At 41.0% G+C, this 17,166-nt stretch overlaps 1 protein-coding gene and 2 long non-coding RNA genes across 6 annotated transcripts in view; 1 reads left to right on the top strand and 2 right to left on the bottom strand.

The window, feature by feature from the left end:
* The window catches only part of PRIMPOL (primase and DNA directed polymerase), a 790,131-nt gene that overhangs the window by 600,503 nt on the left and 172,462 nt on the right, over positions 1-17,166 (bottom strand). For 3 of the 4 annotated variants that reach the window (XR_011282268.1, XM_069631491.1, XM_069631492.1), the window contains exon 2: positions 3,309-3,493. The exons of the other annotated variant lie outside the window; for it this stretch is intronic. Coding sequence is in view for 2 of the 3 variants with exons in the window: in XM_069631491.1 (XP_069487592.1) it covers positions 3,309-3,488 (180 nt within the window). In the remaining variant the exon portion in view is untranslated. The remainder of the gene's footprint in view (positions 1-3,308; positions 3,494-17,166) is intronic. 4 annotated transcript variants of the gene reach the window in all.
* On the bottom strand, positions 7,652-9,563 carry LOC138516402 (uncharacterized). Its single transcript, XR_011282267.1, has 2 exons — positions 8,049-9,563; positions 7,652-7,961 (listed from the first exon to the last, which is right to left on the bottom strand). It is a non-coding gene; the product is annotated as an uncharacterized lncRNA (long non-coding RNA).
* LOC138516401 (uncharacterized) lies at positions 13,984-15,895 on the top strand. Its single transcript, XR_011282266.1, has 2 exons — positions 13,984-15,321; positions 15,424-15,895. It is a non-coding gene; the product is annotated as an uncharacterized lncRNA (long non-coding RNA).

The raw sequence follows: 17,166 nt of genomic DNA, 5'->3' as shown, positions 1-17,166 counted from the left end.
TTTGACAGTTCAGTTTAGTTCCCCAGCCGCACATGCTCACTGAGCCATGCAAGTGCCTGGGCGTTTTGCTTCGCCAACATTGCATAGCTCATTGGAAATGCTGGCTGGGGCACTGCATGTCTGTATGTCCGAGAGTGAGCTCCTGCGCCTCCTCGCACATACGGACAGAGCAGCCTGGAGTAGGGCGTTTCAGCACCCACACGCAGGTCAATGCATAAGGTACGTTTATGTTCATTGTTTTTATTTAAACATGTGTATGGATGCGTGTATGCTTATGTTATGAGTGAGTGTATGGTGATGGATGCTCGTGTGAATGATAGAGTGATTGCTGTATGAATGTGCAGCGCCTTGCATACACACCTAATCATGTTGACTGTGTTAGGCCCAAGGGGGCCCAGGGGACATGGATGGTATCTTTTTACTGGACATCTATCATAGATGCCCAGTAAAAAATGTCATGCCTGCCCCCTGGGCCCCCCAGCACCAATTGCAAACTGTTTGGATATTTACCCATTTTTTTGTTAAAAGTATGTTCTACAATGCAACATTTTAACCCATTATTTTAAAAAAATTCACAGGGGGAAATCTCCCCCGAACCCTACTTATTGGTTGGTCGCTATGGCATTTTTGGGGAAAATAGTTATGCCCCTACACTTAAAAAAACACCAGCCGCCACTGGCCCTCAGACTGTGTTGGGAACAGGATGGGGGGAATCCAGGGACTATGGTGGGAGCACAATGGGCGGGAACCATGGGATAGTGGTGGGAGCAGAGTGGGGAGAGCCCAGGGTGTGTGATGGGGTGGGGAGAGACCAGGGACTGGGTAGGAGTGGGATGAGGGAGCCCAGCGACTGTGATAGAAGCAGGTGACGGCGCGCAATGTATACTGTCCATTTGGCATTTCTGGGGGGTCCCGACCTGCCCAATTTTTGCTCAGGGGGACCCCAGCCAAAAAAGTTTGAAGACAACTGGTGTAGACCCTCCTGAGTAGATGAAATGCCATATAACAGATTATTTGCACCATGTTCATTCTCAGTACAGGGGCTAAAACACTCTTGTTGCCGTTGATATCAATGACAGGCAAAGGGCATTTTGTCCACCTGAAGTTGGCAATTACCCGGCCTGCTGCAACACCATACGACGTATTTAGTCTCAGGTTATGACTTTCCGTTAACAACTGCACTCAGCAGCACACAGCCATGCACTGAAAACTGTTTTCAGAGCCTTTTGTTATCACATTCACTTATTTAAATCCATTCATGCAGCTAATCTTTACATTTTTTAGACACTCATCTCACTAATGTCTTACTTCTGCGGTGCACGAACATGCTGCATTGTTGCTCATTTTGTGTCTTGGGCACAAATAACATATGGTGAGATGAAAAATATTAGTGTAAAATTGCTAACCAAATAGCTTTGTTTGCTAATCAAGAACATTTGAATTAGCTATCTATGCTAATCAATTCCTGAAAACCAAGTCGTGCCTTGCTGATGGACTTGCAAACGGCCGTTTGCCCACAAATAGTTAATATTTAGTGACAACACTAAATGCACTGTGAAACACAGATGGAGAATGGATGATCATAAGAAGAAAATACATTGGCAAAAGTGTCAGACTCTGCTATCAGAGTTAGCATTGCAAAAAAAGAAAAGGTTCCCTTGATTTTGTGGTAAAAGAATGTTGATCTTACTTGGAAATGCCACAAAGCATTCCCCAATGATTGGAACATGAACGGGCTCTTGCAGATTTAGACATTGAAACAAACACACCAAAAACACTATGGGGGTCATTACAAGTTAAGTTAGGCGGTAAGGGGTTAACGGCACCAGTAAAGGTGCCACAGCCATCAACCCCTTACAGCCTAATTACGATTTCTGCTCGCAGGACCCGCTAAGGCCGCCTGGTTTTAGCAGGTGCCCTTAGCGGGTCCTGCGAGCAGTCCAGGGTGCTAACAACGGGCCCGTTATTAACAGGCCTGTTGTTGGCACCCTCCCCATTCCCATTGATCCCTATGGGGGCTCGAATGGGAATGGGGAAGGGTTCCTCGAATGAGGAATTACCGGGTCCTACAAGGTTGGAATGGCCCGGTAATTCCTCATTCGAGGAACCCGGACCCGGTACCTGGTAAGGGGGTAGCCATGCCGCTAATAGCTTAATAACTTGGAATGACCCCCTATTTCCAATTGGACTTCGGGGGCCTCATTACAAGCATGGCGGTCCGGGAACTACGGTACCGGTAAGCATGCCGGTAGCGTAGTTCCTGTACCGCCATACTAGGAGCTCTGCTCGCGGGTGCCGTCTCAGCCGCCAGGTTTTTCCTGGCGGTTGTAATGGAACCCGCGAGCAGAGCACGTCGGATGCACCGGCACAACTCTGAATGTGCCGGTGCATCCGACGTCCCCATCCCCATTCAGCCCTATGGGGCAGAAAGGGGATCGGGAGGCCCTTGATTCCAGCACCTGCAAATGGGCAATTACCGGGTCCGCCGAGCTCGGCATGACCCGGTTCTTGCCCATTCGTGGCTGCCGGAAAAAATGCAACTCTGGCGGCAGCCTTAACGGCACGGCTACTGCCAGAGTTGTAATGAGGTGTTTTCAAAATAGAAAGGACGATATACACAGGATATCATATTTTTATTGTGCACAATGACCACTGTCCAGGCGGCTTTTTAATAACAATGGAATAGTTCTACAATGACATGTAATTACAAGTCACATTAGCGTGTACACTATTTTAGAAATCATATTATTGAAAAATAGGTTTGGAGATAAATGTTGATATTCATTAGTAGGCAGAGCGTTTCCACATTTGTGTGGCGACATGGGATTGCAGAAATACATTTAGAGTAAGAGGAGATTGGATTTGCTCTCATGCTGCACACAGAAACAGAATATCAAGCACAATTGCTTTTGTTGTCTGTTTTAATCAACACTGATTGCAGCCTGACACGTGTTTCGAGCATCCCGCTCTTCCACTGAGGCTTGATCTTGGCTTTTTATTAAGCCGATTACCGTGAGTTAATTTAACTAGGGTAAAGGAGTAGAAATTAGCCGTGGGCTCCACGATTCCTTGCAAGTTGCAGGAGCAGCTTGATATATAAATTATTAATTGTGCAGCGTGTTCGCTGCCGAGTGAGGAACAGGAGTGTTCTAAATACATTGCTATAAAATGCAGAGCGGGTTTATGGATTAATGGTGAAAAAAGTATGGGGATGTCCATTCCTTTAAAGTAGACCAAACTACATGTTTTCAATTCATGTAGGCTTTCTAATAGTGAACAGTTTTGTTTTCAAGCATTCTTTCTCTTACCTCTTTACAGTTTTTGGCAAAACTAAATGCTTGAGATTGACGAAAAAATAGGTTCCAAGTAGAAGCTGGCTGCCACACCTTGTAGAGCTTTGGTTTATAAACTGTACACAGTGGCTTCCGTTCATATTGGGCTGCCAGTTGTTCAACCTTCTTCACTTTATCTTCCCATTTTCTTTTCATTTGTTCTACAAGATATTGAATTAACAATGTATTAGAAATTTTGACAGTTTACTAAACCTTAGATTCATTTGTTTATACGTCGTTACATAATTAAATGGGTATGCCTAGGCTATGGGCCTTCTGATACAGTATACATGTTTATTTCCATAGTGTATAGATCTCTACTGAAGGCTACGCAAACGAGTTATCACAAAAAGTCAACAAAAACCAACTTGAAATGCTTTGATTACTTTAGTTTAGTTTATTTATAGAGCGCGCCAAGCTGTTAGGCAACTGTGCGCTAAACTTGCACGTTACAAAAATACATACATGATGTAGTGACCGCGACATAAAAATGTACACGTATACAATGAATAAGGGTAAAAAGGTACAGCTTTTGGTATATACATCAGATTTACAGAATATAGGATTTATATACATATTAACAGAATAAAAGATATTGCATAGTGGTGTGCCTGTCGGCCCCTGGTTAAACAAGCAGATTTTATTAAACAAAGGTTGGTAATCATTACAAAGTTACGGTTATTTTCTTTCTCCATATTTTATAGTTAGTACTGCCTCCAGGCGCAAAAGACATCCCTTTGCTATCATAGTCCTGCTCTGAGAAAGTATATTTTGTTTTCCTTACACATAACGTTGCCATGAAAAGCCCAGCATGGGAGAACGTACATTCAGTTCTGATGTCTTGCCAGCTTATTTCTCTGTGAGGTATAGTCTGGGAGGGAACAGGCTTCATTGCATTCTGCTCGTTTTGAGTGGTGGTAAAGAAACAAATACATTGAGAGATGCTGCAAGGTTCAGCAGTCCACTCTCACTTGGAAACTGGGCCCATTCATTACGTGGACATGTCCTTTCGTGTGTGTTTCTCCTAAATCGTTCTCACCTCGCAGAGTTTGCCAGCATCCTGGGGGTGGGGTGAAACAGATGATAGATTTCTGGCCTCGTCAACAAGTTAAAAAATCTGAGTCTTGGATTCTTTGTGATAGATTGTCCACCACAAATAAAGCTGGATTTCTCCTCAGAAAGCTTTTTTTTCACTCCTTAACAAATGTATTGATGGCATATTTTCCCAAAGTTGCCAAAAGCAGGGTACTTTTACCATTACAACTTAAAGATCTTCCAAATGTACAGTCTTTACAAGTTCTCCATCTACTTGTGTTTGTGAAAGTCGTTACCAAGCCTTCTGAGGATCCCATACCTCCAAGGGTTTCATCTTTTTGCTTTTAGTCCGCTAAAGTACATGCCATTCCTGTCAGTGCTAGTCAAGCTCCAGCAATGGTCTGGATTCAAGATCACTGCGGATGTAGTGACTCTTGCGCTACTGCAGGTTTGGCTCCACTCGTCCAGCCTTTTTGCTTCCAGCATTACTTTCAAAAAAATTTCAATTCTTCAATCAAAGCTCACGCTCGTATTCCGAATCTCTTCCAGGGTTTCAATGCTTCTTCTCACACACTACTTTTAACCCCATTGGAAAACGCTCTGTGAATCGGGGCCTATGTCTCATCCCAAACATTCACACAGGGACTAGGTGCATCTCCTGAGTTGCTACCTTAAGGTTTCTGTTAGGCAGAAACCTGTGAAGTTCCCTTAGGGACCACTGCAAAAGATTTAGGACTACAGGTGGATGGCAGTAAACCCAATTGGTAGCAGTCTGTACCACCCAGATTTACCTGGTAGCTGTGGCTGAGCAGTCAGACGTCTCTCAAGATGAATTAGGCAGTATATAGAGTATACACAATAGGTACAGAGATACAGTAGCACAAGCAAACACTGACCAGAGCTTTGGTGTAAAAGTATATAATTATTTATTTAAAGACACACTTGTAAATTACACTAGCACAAAAGAGGTAAGTAAATTCAACACAGAGTCACTATTATATATATACAACCCTAATTACTTATTAGACAAGTCTTAGTGAAAAACACCACTTATTTTCAGACAGAGGTGAGCGCTTAACCTAAGATGGCACTCTAATAAGTTATATAAAAAGGGCGGAAAAAGGCAGAGTTATGGAAGCACACAATTTCAATACTTTTCAAAGAACCACAGTGAGGCAAGTTAGGCAAAGTCTTCTGAAGAGCAAGGAAGTTCAAATGCCAGGCCCACTCTTAGAGAGAGCAAGCGAAATGTGTCCAGGATCACACAGTGGTGTTATGCCCAAAGAGTCTTTGTAGATAGTTCACAAAAGATTGAGATCAAGTCAGGAAAAGTTAGTTAACAGGCTCCAGGCTAACCCAGGTTAGAACGTCAAGGATTTACTGTCACTCCGAACGATCTGTCGCAAGGGAAGCCAGGCGGGACACAGTACCTGAAATGGGAAGAACGCTCCAGCGGGGGCAGTTGTTCCTGGCAGCGGGTGCAAGTCGGTGTTTCGTCCAGAGGAAGTCTAGCCGTGGAGGAAAGATGAAGGTCGTTGCACTGCCAGGGAAGAAATCGGCCGCAGAGTTTTCCGGTTACAAGGTACTACCCTTTTCTTCGCGGTAGTGGTAAACCGTGGTATTCCGGTTGCCGGGGTGCTTGGCACAGGCAAGGCAGCCACGAGATGGTCCAGGAAGGTGAAAAGACGGGCTACTGGTTATCCCCACCAGTCAAAGCAATAAGACTCTCCGGACTGGCGATCTCCTCTGTCGTCGGGAAAAGTGGTGAGACGGTTCAGCAGGGCTCCACCGGTGGTGTCGTCGTTGCAGGTCGGCTTGGCTTCTCCCTCCTCGGATTCTTTAGGTCCTGTGGCGACTTCTGAAGTTCCAGTCCCCAAAGCCCTGCTTTTATGCAGAAAACCCCCATTCATTCAGCCTAGCTGTCACTCAAGCATGCTAAGTGGTGAGCCGGGCGGCTCGCCACTTGGGCCAATCACACAAGAGTGCGACTTGAGTTGCCGAGGCAACTCAGTCCAGGGTGCCTAAATCCCTTCCCACACCCCCTGTGGTACCCAGACAGAGTGGCACCACTTTTGGAGGCTTCTGTGGAGAAGCCCGCCAAAAAGTGGAACAAAGGGCTTGACTTGGGTTGGAGTCACAGAAGCGAACACAAACGCCATTTTGGAACCAAGTTTCATCAAAAAATACCAACCGGTGAATTTATATTAATTTAATAAACCGGTGGTATGTTCGAGGCTATTTTAAAAAGTGGTAGCCTCGAACAATGGGAAAATCCCATAGGAATATATTTGTGGTCGAATATAAAAAGTAGTATCCACTGCCACCAGCCAAAACTCGGTCGGGGGGACTGGACAGTGCCCCCTCGAACCACAGACCCCAGGGCAATCGAATTGCCCCGACCAGTACGTCCACAATATGATGGTTTGTACTGGTTCTGTTCAAAATTTGAGACTAGTAAAGCCAATGGTGACTTTACATGCCCTGGGAGACAGTAGTCAATCCCAGGGTATGGAGTCTATGTTTGGGGGTCGCTACCACACCTCTGGGTTACTGCACGGAGGGTGCTGTGTAACCCACATATCAAAAACACATGAAGCCCTATGTGGCAAAGGACCCCATAGCCCATAGAACACATACAAAGTCAAAGGAACACCTCAAATCATGTCTAAGAGTGGGACAAAAAGAGTCTCACTCTTAGCAGGAGAAAAAAATAAACCCCAAAAATCCAGCAAAGCTGCTGGGGGACTCACTAGGTTTGGGAAATTAGCCTTTACAGAGAATTCTCCCTAACAGTTTCAAGCACGTCTTCTCAAGTTTGTCAGAGAAACTCATTGCATCTTCTCATGATGGTACTGAAATGCTTCCCAAAGCAAAATGATCAGTGTTTATGAGCCCCACCCCTAAGCACTAATCATAGGGGGTCGGAGCCTTTTCTCAACTGCTAGTGTCAGGGCTAAAGTTCCTCTTCTAAAGAGATCCTTACAGAGACTTACTGTGGCTTCTCTTGTGCTCCTATATTTGTGTTGCCTAGCGCACACCTAGGTTTAAGGTTTTTTTACAGGATTTGTTGAAAATTTACGGGGTGCCGGGGAGAATAACAACCTTGACACTGGGTTGTTTTAACCTATGTAAATCCAACAGATTGTCCACAAGATTGTGGAACTCTCCCGTCCCCTGCACACCCTTTATACTGTAGAAACAGTCAATATTTCTATACAATGGTAATATTCAGTTTCTTTCAGAAAAAAGAAGAAATTAATGAGAGAAGCTAATTCATGACACTATTATAATAAAACAGAATGATGGGGACCATCGGTTTTAATTGAATTTTAAATTAATTGTTATAGATATGAATTTCAATTCATTCATCATCCAGTCTTTGTAAACATAATAACATAAATGTGTTCATTTTGAGGTTACATTCAATATTATAATACAAGGGCATACAAGGTACTCATCACACTTTCTATACAATAGGCTTTTCACATGGTATATCCACAGAAAGTAATGATGAATATTTTCTCGACGCGTTTCGGGGTGTCCCCTTCTTCAGGAATTGATAGCCCTCTTCATTGCCGTTAATCTTTGTTTCGTCTATAATGTATGATACAATGATCAAATTTTAGATTCTCACTGATAACTGTCATTTAACTCTTGGGAGAAATTTTTAATAATAATCACCTGGATGTTCAATGTGGAATATCCTAACTGGATTTATTATCAATAGCAATATCAGCCCAATAATGGTTATTCAACCTGTAGATGTGATAAAAAGACAATAGGGAAAGCTCAATTAAAAACGGGATCTTAATTCATGAAGGAAAATCTAGTCATGTAATATCTAAGAAAAAATATTACCTTTCGGTATTTCTGTAAAAAGCTACTACATCCATGGAATGGGTCGCTGTGGTATGTAGAGAGTCCTCAGGTACGGAGGTAGTGCAGTAATGGGCGATTCCTCCACTCGTGTCTGTAAAAACACGTATATATACTATATTAGATACACGAAAACAATGGGGTGGGATCATTCTGTGGAGAGTATTCTGTGAAGGCCTCTAGGCTCATGATATGCAATTGGGGAGCTGTTTACAAAGGATTCTCTTACCTCCTTCCTGAGAAGATGGCCGGTGCTGTAGCTCGAACCGTTCTACACGGTTTTCGCTAAAGATGGCCACTATTTACATTATGACGTCATCACGTCGAAGCGTGACGACGTCACTATGTTTAGAACGTCAGCGTGTGACGGGAAAACAGACGTCATACGGACATATTTTAGAAAACAATGTGTAATTAACCAATAGTATATAGGTGTATATCTATACTGGTGCAGGGAGTTTGAGTCAAATGAAATAAAGGTGAAAAGAGTCGAAAGATAAATGTGAGGAGTGTCTCATGTAACTTCTGGGAAATCTATTGTTTACCACGGACAAAAGTTAATCGAATATTGGACATCCGTGTGTTTACTATTTCAAGAGAAGCATGCTCACATTCTATGGTCTGTAACTTAATACATCCTATGTCAGTAAAAAATCATCCTAAGTGAACTGAACAAATTCAAAAATGTATTTAACAGCAATTGATATTGTATCCACACTGGGTTTCTGATTGGGTCAGGGGAAACAGTATTTAGTTACAAAAATGAGGCTAAACTGTAATCTTCGTTCATCCCATTGGGAGCTAGACTGTTTAGTCTCTCTATCCAGAAGATTTCCCTCTGGTTCATACGTCTGGCATGATTGCCACCTCTTGGGGCTCTGTTCACAATTTCCAAAATCACAACCTTTAGTTGAGAAATATTATGTTTCTTTATGGAAAAATGTCTTGCTACAGGTGAGTTAACACTGTTGGTACGTATGTTACTTTTGTGTTCATTCCAGCGCTCCTTGGCTTTCCTTTGTGTCTGTCCAACATAGTAAATGCCGCATGGGCAGCTTAAACCATAAATGATTGATTTCGTGTCACAAGTGGCAAAATCCTTTAGTGGGATTTTTTGGCCATTTGATGGGTGTCTTACATAGCTTCCCTTCATTATGTTGTTACAATTGCCACAACTGAGACAGGCAAACGTACCTATTTTCCTCTTGGTGAGGGTTCTTTGATTGTCCACTCTCGGTCTTTCTGCTTTAACTAGGCTATCCCTGAAGTTCCGACCCCTCTTGTAGGCGATTATGGGTGGTTCAGGAAATAGTCTCTTTAGTTGTGAATCCAATTTGATTATACCCCAGTTCTTCTTGATCATCCTTGTTATGTGATGACTCTGTGCTGAATATCTTAAAGCGTAGAGAAATGGGATCTCCTTAGATCTATTTCTTGATATACGGAGGTCTTTCCTCTCCAATGTGAGTGTTTTTTCTTCTGCTTTCTTGATGATAGACTCTGGATAGCCTCTTTCCTTGTATCTTTGTGTCATCAATAGGTTTTCATTCCTCAGGGTGTCAGTTGTTGAGATAATTCTCTTTAGTCTAAGGAATTGACTGTAGGGCAAATTATTCTTTAAATGCGTCGGATGATGGCTCCTGAAGTGTAACGTGTTGTTAACATCGGTGGGTTTGTGATAAATATTGGTGATTATCCCATCTTCCCCAATCTCTAGTTCAACGTCCAAAAAATGTAGTTTAGGGGTTCCAATTTCCATCGTGAATTTGATTCTGTCGTGGCCTGAATTGATGTATTTTAGGAATTCCTCTAGTTCGTGATGTTGTCCTCTCCAAATGACGAAAACATCGTCAATGTATCTTTTCCAGGTGATGATTTTTTTGCTAAATTTTGTTGGTATCAAAATCCATTTCATCTCCAAATGGTACATGAATAGATTAGCATAGGCTGGGGCCATTGCTGACCCCATTGAAGTTCCTGATGCTTGTAAATAGTACTGCGTCCTGTATCTGAAATAGTTGTTAATGAGTATAATTTTGCTTAATTTCATTAGGAAGGTTTTGTTTGCTTCACATTCATTTCTTAGTAGACACCATTCGAGTGCTTCCAAACCGTCTTGATGTGGGATGCATGTATATAGACTCTGTACATCAAACGAAACCAGTAGATCATTTCTGTTAATATCTGTTAAGGTGTCTAGGTGATTGAGAAAATCTGTGGTATCTTTAAGATATGTTGTGGTTGTTTGGACTATGGGTTGTAATGCCTTGTCCACATAAACTGCTAGTGGGTTGAAGATACTATCAGTTCTCGCAACAATCGGTCTGAGGGGGGGTTTTGTCAAGTTCTTATGTATTTTTGGCAGTCCATAGAAGATTGGAGTAATAGGATGTTCATTAATCAAAAACAATTTAGTCTTGTTGGAAATCCATCCTTGGTCCTCAGCTTCCTCAAGCGTAGTTTCAATAATGCTTGATATTTCTCTGACCGGATCTTGTTCAATTTTTATGTACGTGTTCTCATCTGTTAGGAGCTCTAAAATCTTCTCCTCATAGTATGTAGTGTCCATAATAACTATGGCCCCTCCTTTGTCTGCCGGTTTTAGGGTCAGGCTTCTGTCATCCGCAAGGTTCTTGATGATTTCATTCTGCCTTCTCCTGGTATTGTAGTTCCTTGTTCTGGTGAAATTAACCCTTTTGAGATCTTTTATCATCTGTTCTTCAAACATTCTGATGGTTATGTTATTGACTTGAGGGTCGAAATGACTCTTGGGTTTCATTTCTAAGTATTGATGTGGCTCTTGTGTAGTGTTGATTCCCATTTGTGAATCAAAAAAGACTTTGAGTCTCATTTTCCGTGCCAGTCTGTGAAGATTGATTTTTTCTTCTCATTAATTTCTTCTTTTTTCTGAAAGAAACTGAATATTACCATTGTATAGAAATATTGACTGTTTCTACAGTATAAAGGGTGTGCAGGGGACGGGAGAGTTCCACAATCTTGTGGACAATCTGTTGGATTTACATAGGTTAAAACAACCCAGTGTCAAGGTTGTTATTCTCCCCGGCACCCCGTAAATTTTCAACAAATCCTGTAAAAAAACCTTAAACCTAGGTGTGCGCTAGGCAACACAAATATTGGATTCTTGCTCTCTGCCCCCCTAAAAATGCTTAGGGAGTGACACAACAGCCATAGCAGCACCCAATAGAAATACTAACAATCACCTCCGCCTCCCTAAGGGATGTCTTTTTCAAAGATCAATGCAATTACAGAAAAACACGCCACAACTTTGGCATTTAACGAAGAGGAAGCCACACGAATTTTAGGGCTTTTGAAGGAAATCGAAACAACCACACCAACAACGACTAGTCCAGAGAAACTTATTACACAATTGGAGAGGGTCATCAGAAGGGAGATATCGCAAAAACTACACGCTACTACATTAGCACAATACTACCGAGCACAAAGAATCCCAAGAGGACTAAGGGTATATTTAAGACCCACACTGTGCAAGGACAACCCAGATTTTGTGAAGAAATGGGAGCAGATCTTAAATAAATGCTCTTTGGATCTTATATTATTGACAATCGAGGAATTAGCAAAATCTGTCAGCAAACTCGACAGTGAAATCGAAGACCTGACAGAACAACTGTCGAAATTTAAAAACAAAGAGGAATTAACAACCATCATAGAGGAAGTGAACAGAACATTGGACAACTACAAAAAGGACATAGAACAACGCAAAGTCCGAAAATTCAGAAGAGATACGTTGGATTATCTTCAGGATATAGTATACTCCTGGCAAGAATACTACGCACAAAACAAAACCGCACCAGGTAGAAGACCACAAAACCACAAAACACCAATACCGGGACAAGAACCAAGTGGATCCAGTAGCGAAATACCTACAAGTGGGGACGAAGTTATCAATAGGGAGAACGCGGAAAGTGGACCGATTATACATACATCACAAGAAGCGACTACCTCTAACGCACAAACCACTCCCTTGGTTTTTTTAGACAAAAGACTACGCGAAGAGGCAATAAGAAATCTAAGATCGCGGAACAAACCAAACAACTAGTTGTTAATATTTCATCAAAACCACTATCCAAAGACCAAACGGACACATTGAACCTAGGTTTAACATTTATACCAACCCAGAATTCCAATTTGCTGGAAGAAAAAATCAATCTTCACAGACTGGCACGGAAAATGAGACTCAAAGTCTTTTTTGATTCACAAATGGGAATCAACACTACACAAGAGCCACATCAATACTTAGAAATGAAACCCAAGAGTCATTTCGACCCTCAAGTCAATAACATAACCATCAGAATGTTTGAAGAACAGATGATAAAAGATCTCAAAAGGGTTAATTTCACCAGAACAAGGAACTACAATACCAGGAGAAGGCAGAATGAAATCATCAAGAACCTTGCGGATGACAGAAGCCTGACCCTAAAACCGGCAGACAAAGGAGGGGCCATAGTTATTATGGACACTACATACTATGAGGAGAAGATTTTAGAGCTCCTAACAGATGAGAACACGTACATAAAAATTGAACAAGATCCGGTCAGAGAAATATCAAGCATTATTGAAACTACGCTTGAGGAAGCTGAGGACCAAGGATGGATTTCCAACAAGACTAAATTGTTTTTGATTAATGAACATCCTATTACTCCAATCTTCTATGGACTGCCAAAAATACATAAGAACTTGACAAAACCCCCCCTCAGACCGATTGTTGCGGGAACTGATAGTATCTTCAACCCACTAGCAGTTTATGTGGACAAGGCATTACAACCCATAGTCCAAACAACCACAACATATCTTAAAGATACCACAGATTTTCTCAATCACCTAGACACCTTAACAGATATTAACAGAAATGATCTACTGGTTTCGTTTGATGTACAGAGTCTATATACATGCATCCCACATCAAGACGGTTTGGAAGCACTCGAATGGTGTCTACTAAGAAATGAATGTGAAGCAAACAAAACCTTCCTAATGAAATTAAGCAAAATTATACTCATTAACAACTATTTCAGATACAGGACGCAGTACTATTTACAAGCATCAGGAACTTCAATGGGGTCAGCAATGGCCCCAGCCTATGCTAATCTATTCATGTACCATTTGGAGATGAAATGGATTTTGATACCAACAAAATTTAGCAAAAAAATCATCACCTGGAAAAGATACATTGACGATGTTTTCGTCATTTGGAGAGGACAACATCACGAACTAGAGGAATTCCTAAAATACATCAATTCAGGCCACGACAGAATCAAATTCACGATGGAAATTGGAACCCCTAAACTACATTTTTTGGACGTTGAACTAGAGATTGGGGAAGATGGGATAATCACCAATATTTATCACAAACCCACCGATGTTAACAACACGTTACACTTCAGGAGCCATCATCCGACGCATTTAAAGAATAATTTGCCCTACAGTCAATTCCTTAGACTAAAGAGAATTATCTCAACAACTGACACCCTGAGGAATGAAAACCTATTGATGACACAAAGATACAAGGAAAGAGGCTATCCAGAGTCTATCATCAAGAAAGCAGAAGAAAAAACACTCACATTGGAGAGGAAAGACCTCCGTATATCAAGAAATAGATCTAAGGAGATCCCATTTCTCTACGCTTTAAGATATTCAGCACAGAGTCATCACATAACAAGGATGATCAAGAAGAACTGGGGTATAATCAAATTGGATTCACAACTAAAGAGACTATTTCCTGAACCACCCATAATCGCCTACAAGAGGGGTCGGAACTTCAGGGATAGCCTAGTTAAAGCAGAAAGACCGAGAGTGGACAATCAAAGAACCCTCACCAAGAGGAAAATAGGTACGTTTGCCTGTCTCAGTTGTGGCAATTGTAACAACATAATGAAGGGAAGCTATGTAAGACACCCATCAAATGGCCAAAAAATCCCACTAAAGGATTTTGCCACTTGTGACACGAAATCAATCATTTATGGTTTAAGCTGCCCATGCGGCATTTACTATGTTGGACAGACACAAAGGAAAGCCAAGGAGCGCTGGAATGAACACAAAAGTAACATACGTACCAACAGTGTTAACTCACCTGTAGCAAGACATTTTTCCATAAAGAAACATAATATTTCTCAACTAAAGGTTGTGATTTTGGAAATTGTGAACAGAGCCCCAAGAGGTGGCAATCATGCCAGACGTATGAACCAGAGGGAAATCTTCTGGATAGAGAGACTAAACAGTCTAGCTCCCAATGGGATGAACGAAGATTACAGTTTAGCCTCATTTTTGTAACTAAATACTGTTTCCCCTGACCCAATCAGAAACCCAGTGTGGATACAATATCAATTGCTGTTAAATACATTTTTGAATTTGTTCAGTTCACTTAGGATGATTTTTTACTGACATAGGATGTATTAAGTTACAGACCATAGAATGTGAGCATGCTTCTCTTGAAATAGTAAACACACGGATGTCCAATATTCGATTAACTTTTGTCCGTGGTAAACAATAGATTTCCCAGAAGTTACATGAGACACTCCTCACATTTATCTTTCGACTCTTTTCACCTTTATTTCATTTGACTCAAACTCCCTGCACCAGTATAGATATACACCTATATACTATTGGTTAATTACACATTGTTTTCTAAAATATGTCCGTATGACGTCTGTTTTCCCGTCACACGCTGACGTTCTAAACATAGTGACGTCGTCACGCTTCGACGTGATGACGTCATAATGTAAATAGTGGCCATCTTTAGCGAAAACCGTGTAGAACGGTTCGAGCTACAGCACCGGCCATCTTCTCAGGAAGGAGGTAAGAGAATCCTTTGTAAACAGCTCCCCAATTGCATATCATGAGCCTAGAGGCCTTCACAGAATACTCTCCACAGAATGATCCCACCCCATTGTTTTCGTGTATCTAATATAGTATATATACGTGTTTTTACAGACACGAGTGGAGGAATCGCCCATTACTGCACTACCTCCGTACCTGAGGACTCTCTACATACCACAGCGACCCATTCCATGGATGTAGTAGCTTTTTACAGAAATACCGAAAGGTAATATTTTTTCTTAGATATTACATGACTAGATTTTCCTTCATGAATTAAGATCCCGTTTTTAATTGAGCTTTCCCTATTGTCTTTTTATCACATCTACAGGTTGAATAACCATTATTGGGCTGATATTGCTATTGATAATAAATCCAGTTAGGATATTCCACATTGAACATCCAGGTGATTATTATTAAAAATTTCTCCCAAGAGTTAAATGACAGTTATCAGTGAGAATCTAAAATTTGATCATTGTATCATACATTATAGACGAAACAAAGATTAACGGCAATGAAGAGGGCTATCAATTCCTGAAGAAGGGGACACCCCGAAACGCGTCGAGAAAATATTCATCATTACTTTCTGTGGATATACCATGTGAAAAGCCTATTGTATAGAAAGTGTGATGAGTACCTTGTATGCCCTTGTATTATAATATTGAATGTAACCTCAAAATGAACACATTTATGTTATTATGTTTACAAAGACTGGATGATGAATGAATTGAAATTCATATCTATAACAATTAATTTAAAATTCAATTAAAACCGATGGTCCCCATCATTCTGTTTTATTATAATAGTGTCATGAATTAGCTTCTCTCATTAATTTCTTCTTTTTTCTGAAAGAAACTGAATATTACCATTGTATAGAAATATTGACTGTTTCTACAGTATAAAGGGTGTGCAGGGGACGGGAGAGTTCCACAATCTTGTGGACAATCTGTTGGATTCTCTTGTGCTCCTGTCAAGGTATAAGTGCCTCTTCTCAAGCACTCTTCACACACACATTTTTATCTCTCTTCAAATTTTATAATTTATTTATTTACTTAACCATTTACGTATTTGTATTTTATGGTGAGCACTGTGTGCTAATCTGGTATCTGTGTAGTGTTTGTTTTGGCTTCTGAAGCCGTTTTTCTTTATTAAGTACTAACATACTTACCAATGTTAACTTGTGCCACTCCCAGAGACAATGATGAAGATTAACCAGCCTCACACTAAGACAGGTGCAACAATGTTACCAAGAGCCACACTTAGATGGAATCATGAATGATATCATGTCCCACACTTAGATGGATTTGTAAATTATAGCATGTACCTCATCTAGACAGAATTATGACTGGTAGCATATAGCTCACTTAGTTGGTACTGTAAATGATAGATAGAATTGCGAACGATAGAATGTGCCACACCTGAAAGGAATTGTGAATGATAACATATCCCGCACTTAGATAGACTTGTGAATGATATCTACAGAGTGTGCCCGCCCTAATAGCGTCACTGTGTTAAGGTTGAATCTAGAGAGTGTGCCCTAATAGCGTCACTATCTTAGAATTAAACTTAGAAATTGTGCCCCAATAGCGTCACTGTGTTAAGGTTGAATCTAATAAGTGTGCCCTAAGATCGTCACTGTGTTAAAGTTGAACTTAGAAAGCATATCGAATAGCGTCGCTGTGTTAAAGTTGAACTTAGAAAGCGTACCCTAATTAGCGTCAATGTTAAATCTAGATGATATTCCCAACATCAATGTCTGTGCCCTAATAGCGTAATTATCTTAATGTTGAATCTAGAAAGTGTACCTAATAGCATCACTGTGTTAAAGTTGAACCTAGACGGTATTCCCAACATCATTTAGTGTGCGCCAATAGCGTCACTGTGTTAAAGTTCAACCTAGAAGCATCCCCTATTAGAGTCACTGTATTAGAGTTGAATTAAGATAGTATCACCAACAACATTGAATGTACCCTAATAGCGTCACTGTGTTAAAAGTTAAATTTAGTAGGTAGATTGTGCCTGATTGCATACACTTCACGGATTACCACAATATCACACTACTACTCTTACTATC

This window comes from Ambystoma mexicanum, chromosome 6q, assembly GCF_040938575.1.
Source record: "Ambystoma mexicanum isolate Mex_15411 chromosome 6q, UKY_AmexF1_1, whole genome shotgun sequence".
In the NCBI taxonomy this organism is placed as follows: domain Eukaryota; kingdom Metazoa; phylum Chordata; class Amphibia; order Caudata; family Ambystomatidae; genus Ambystoma; species Ambystoma mexicanum.
Note: the sequence above shows the minus strand (reverse complement) of the source record. Positions and strands in the feature narration are given on the sequence as shown.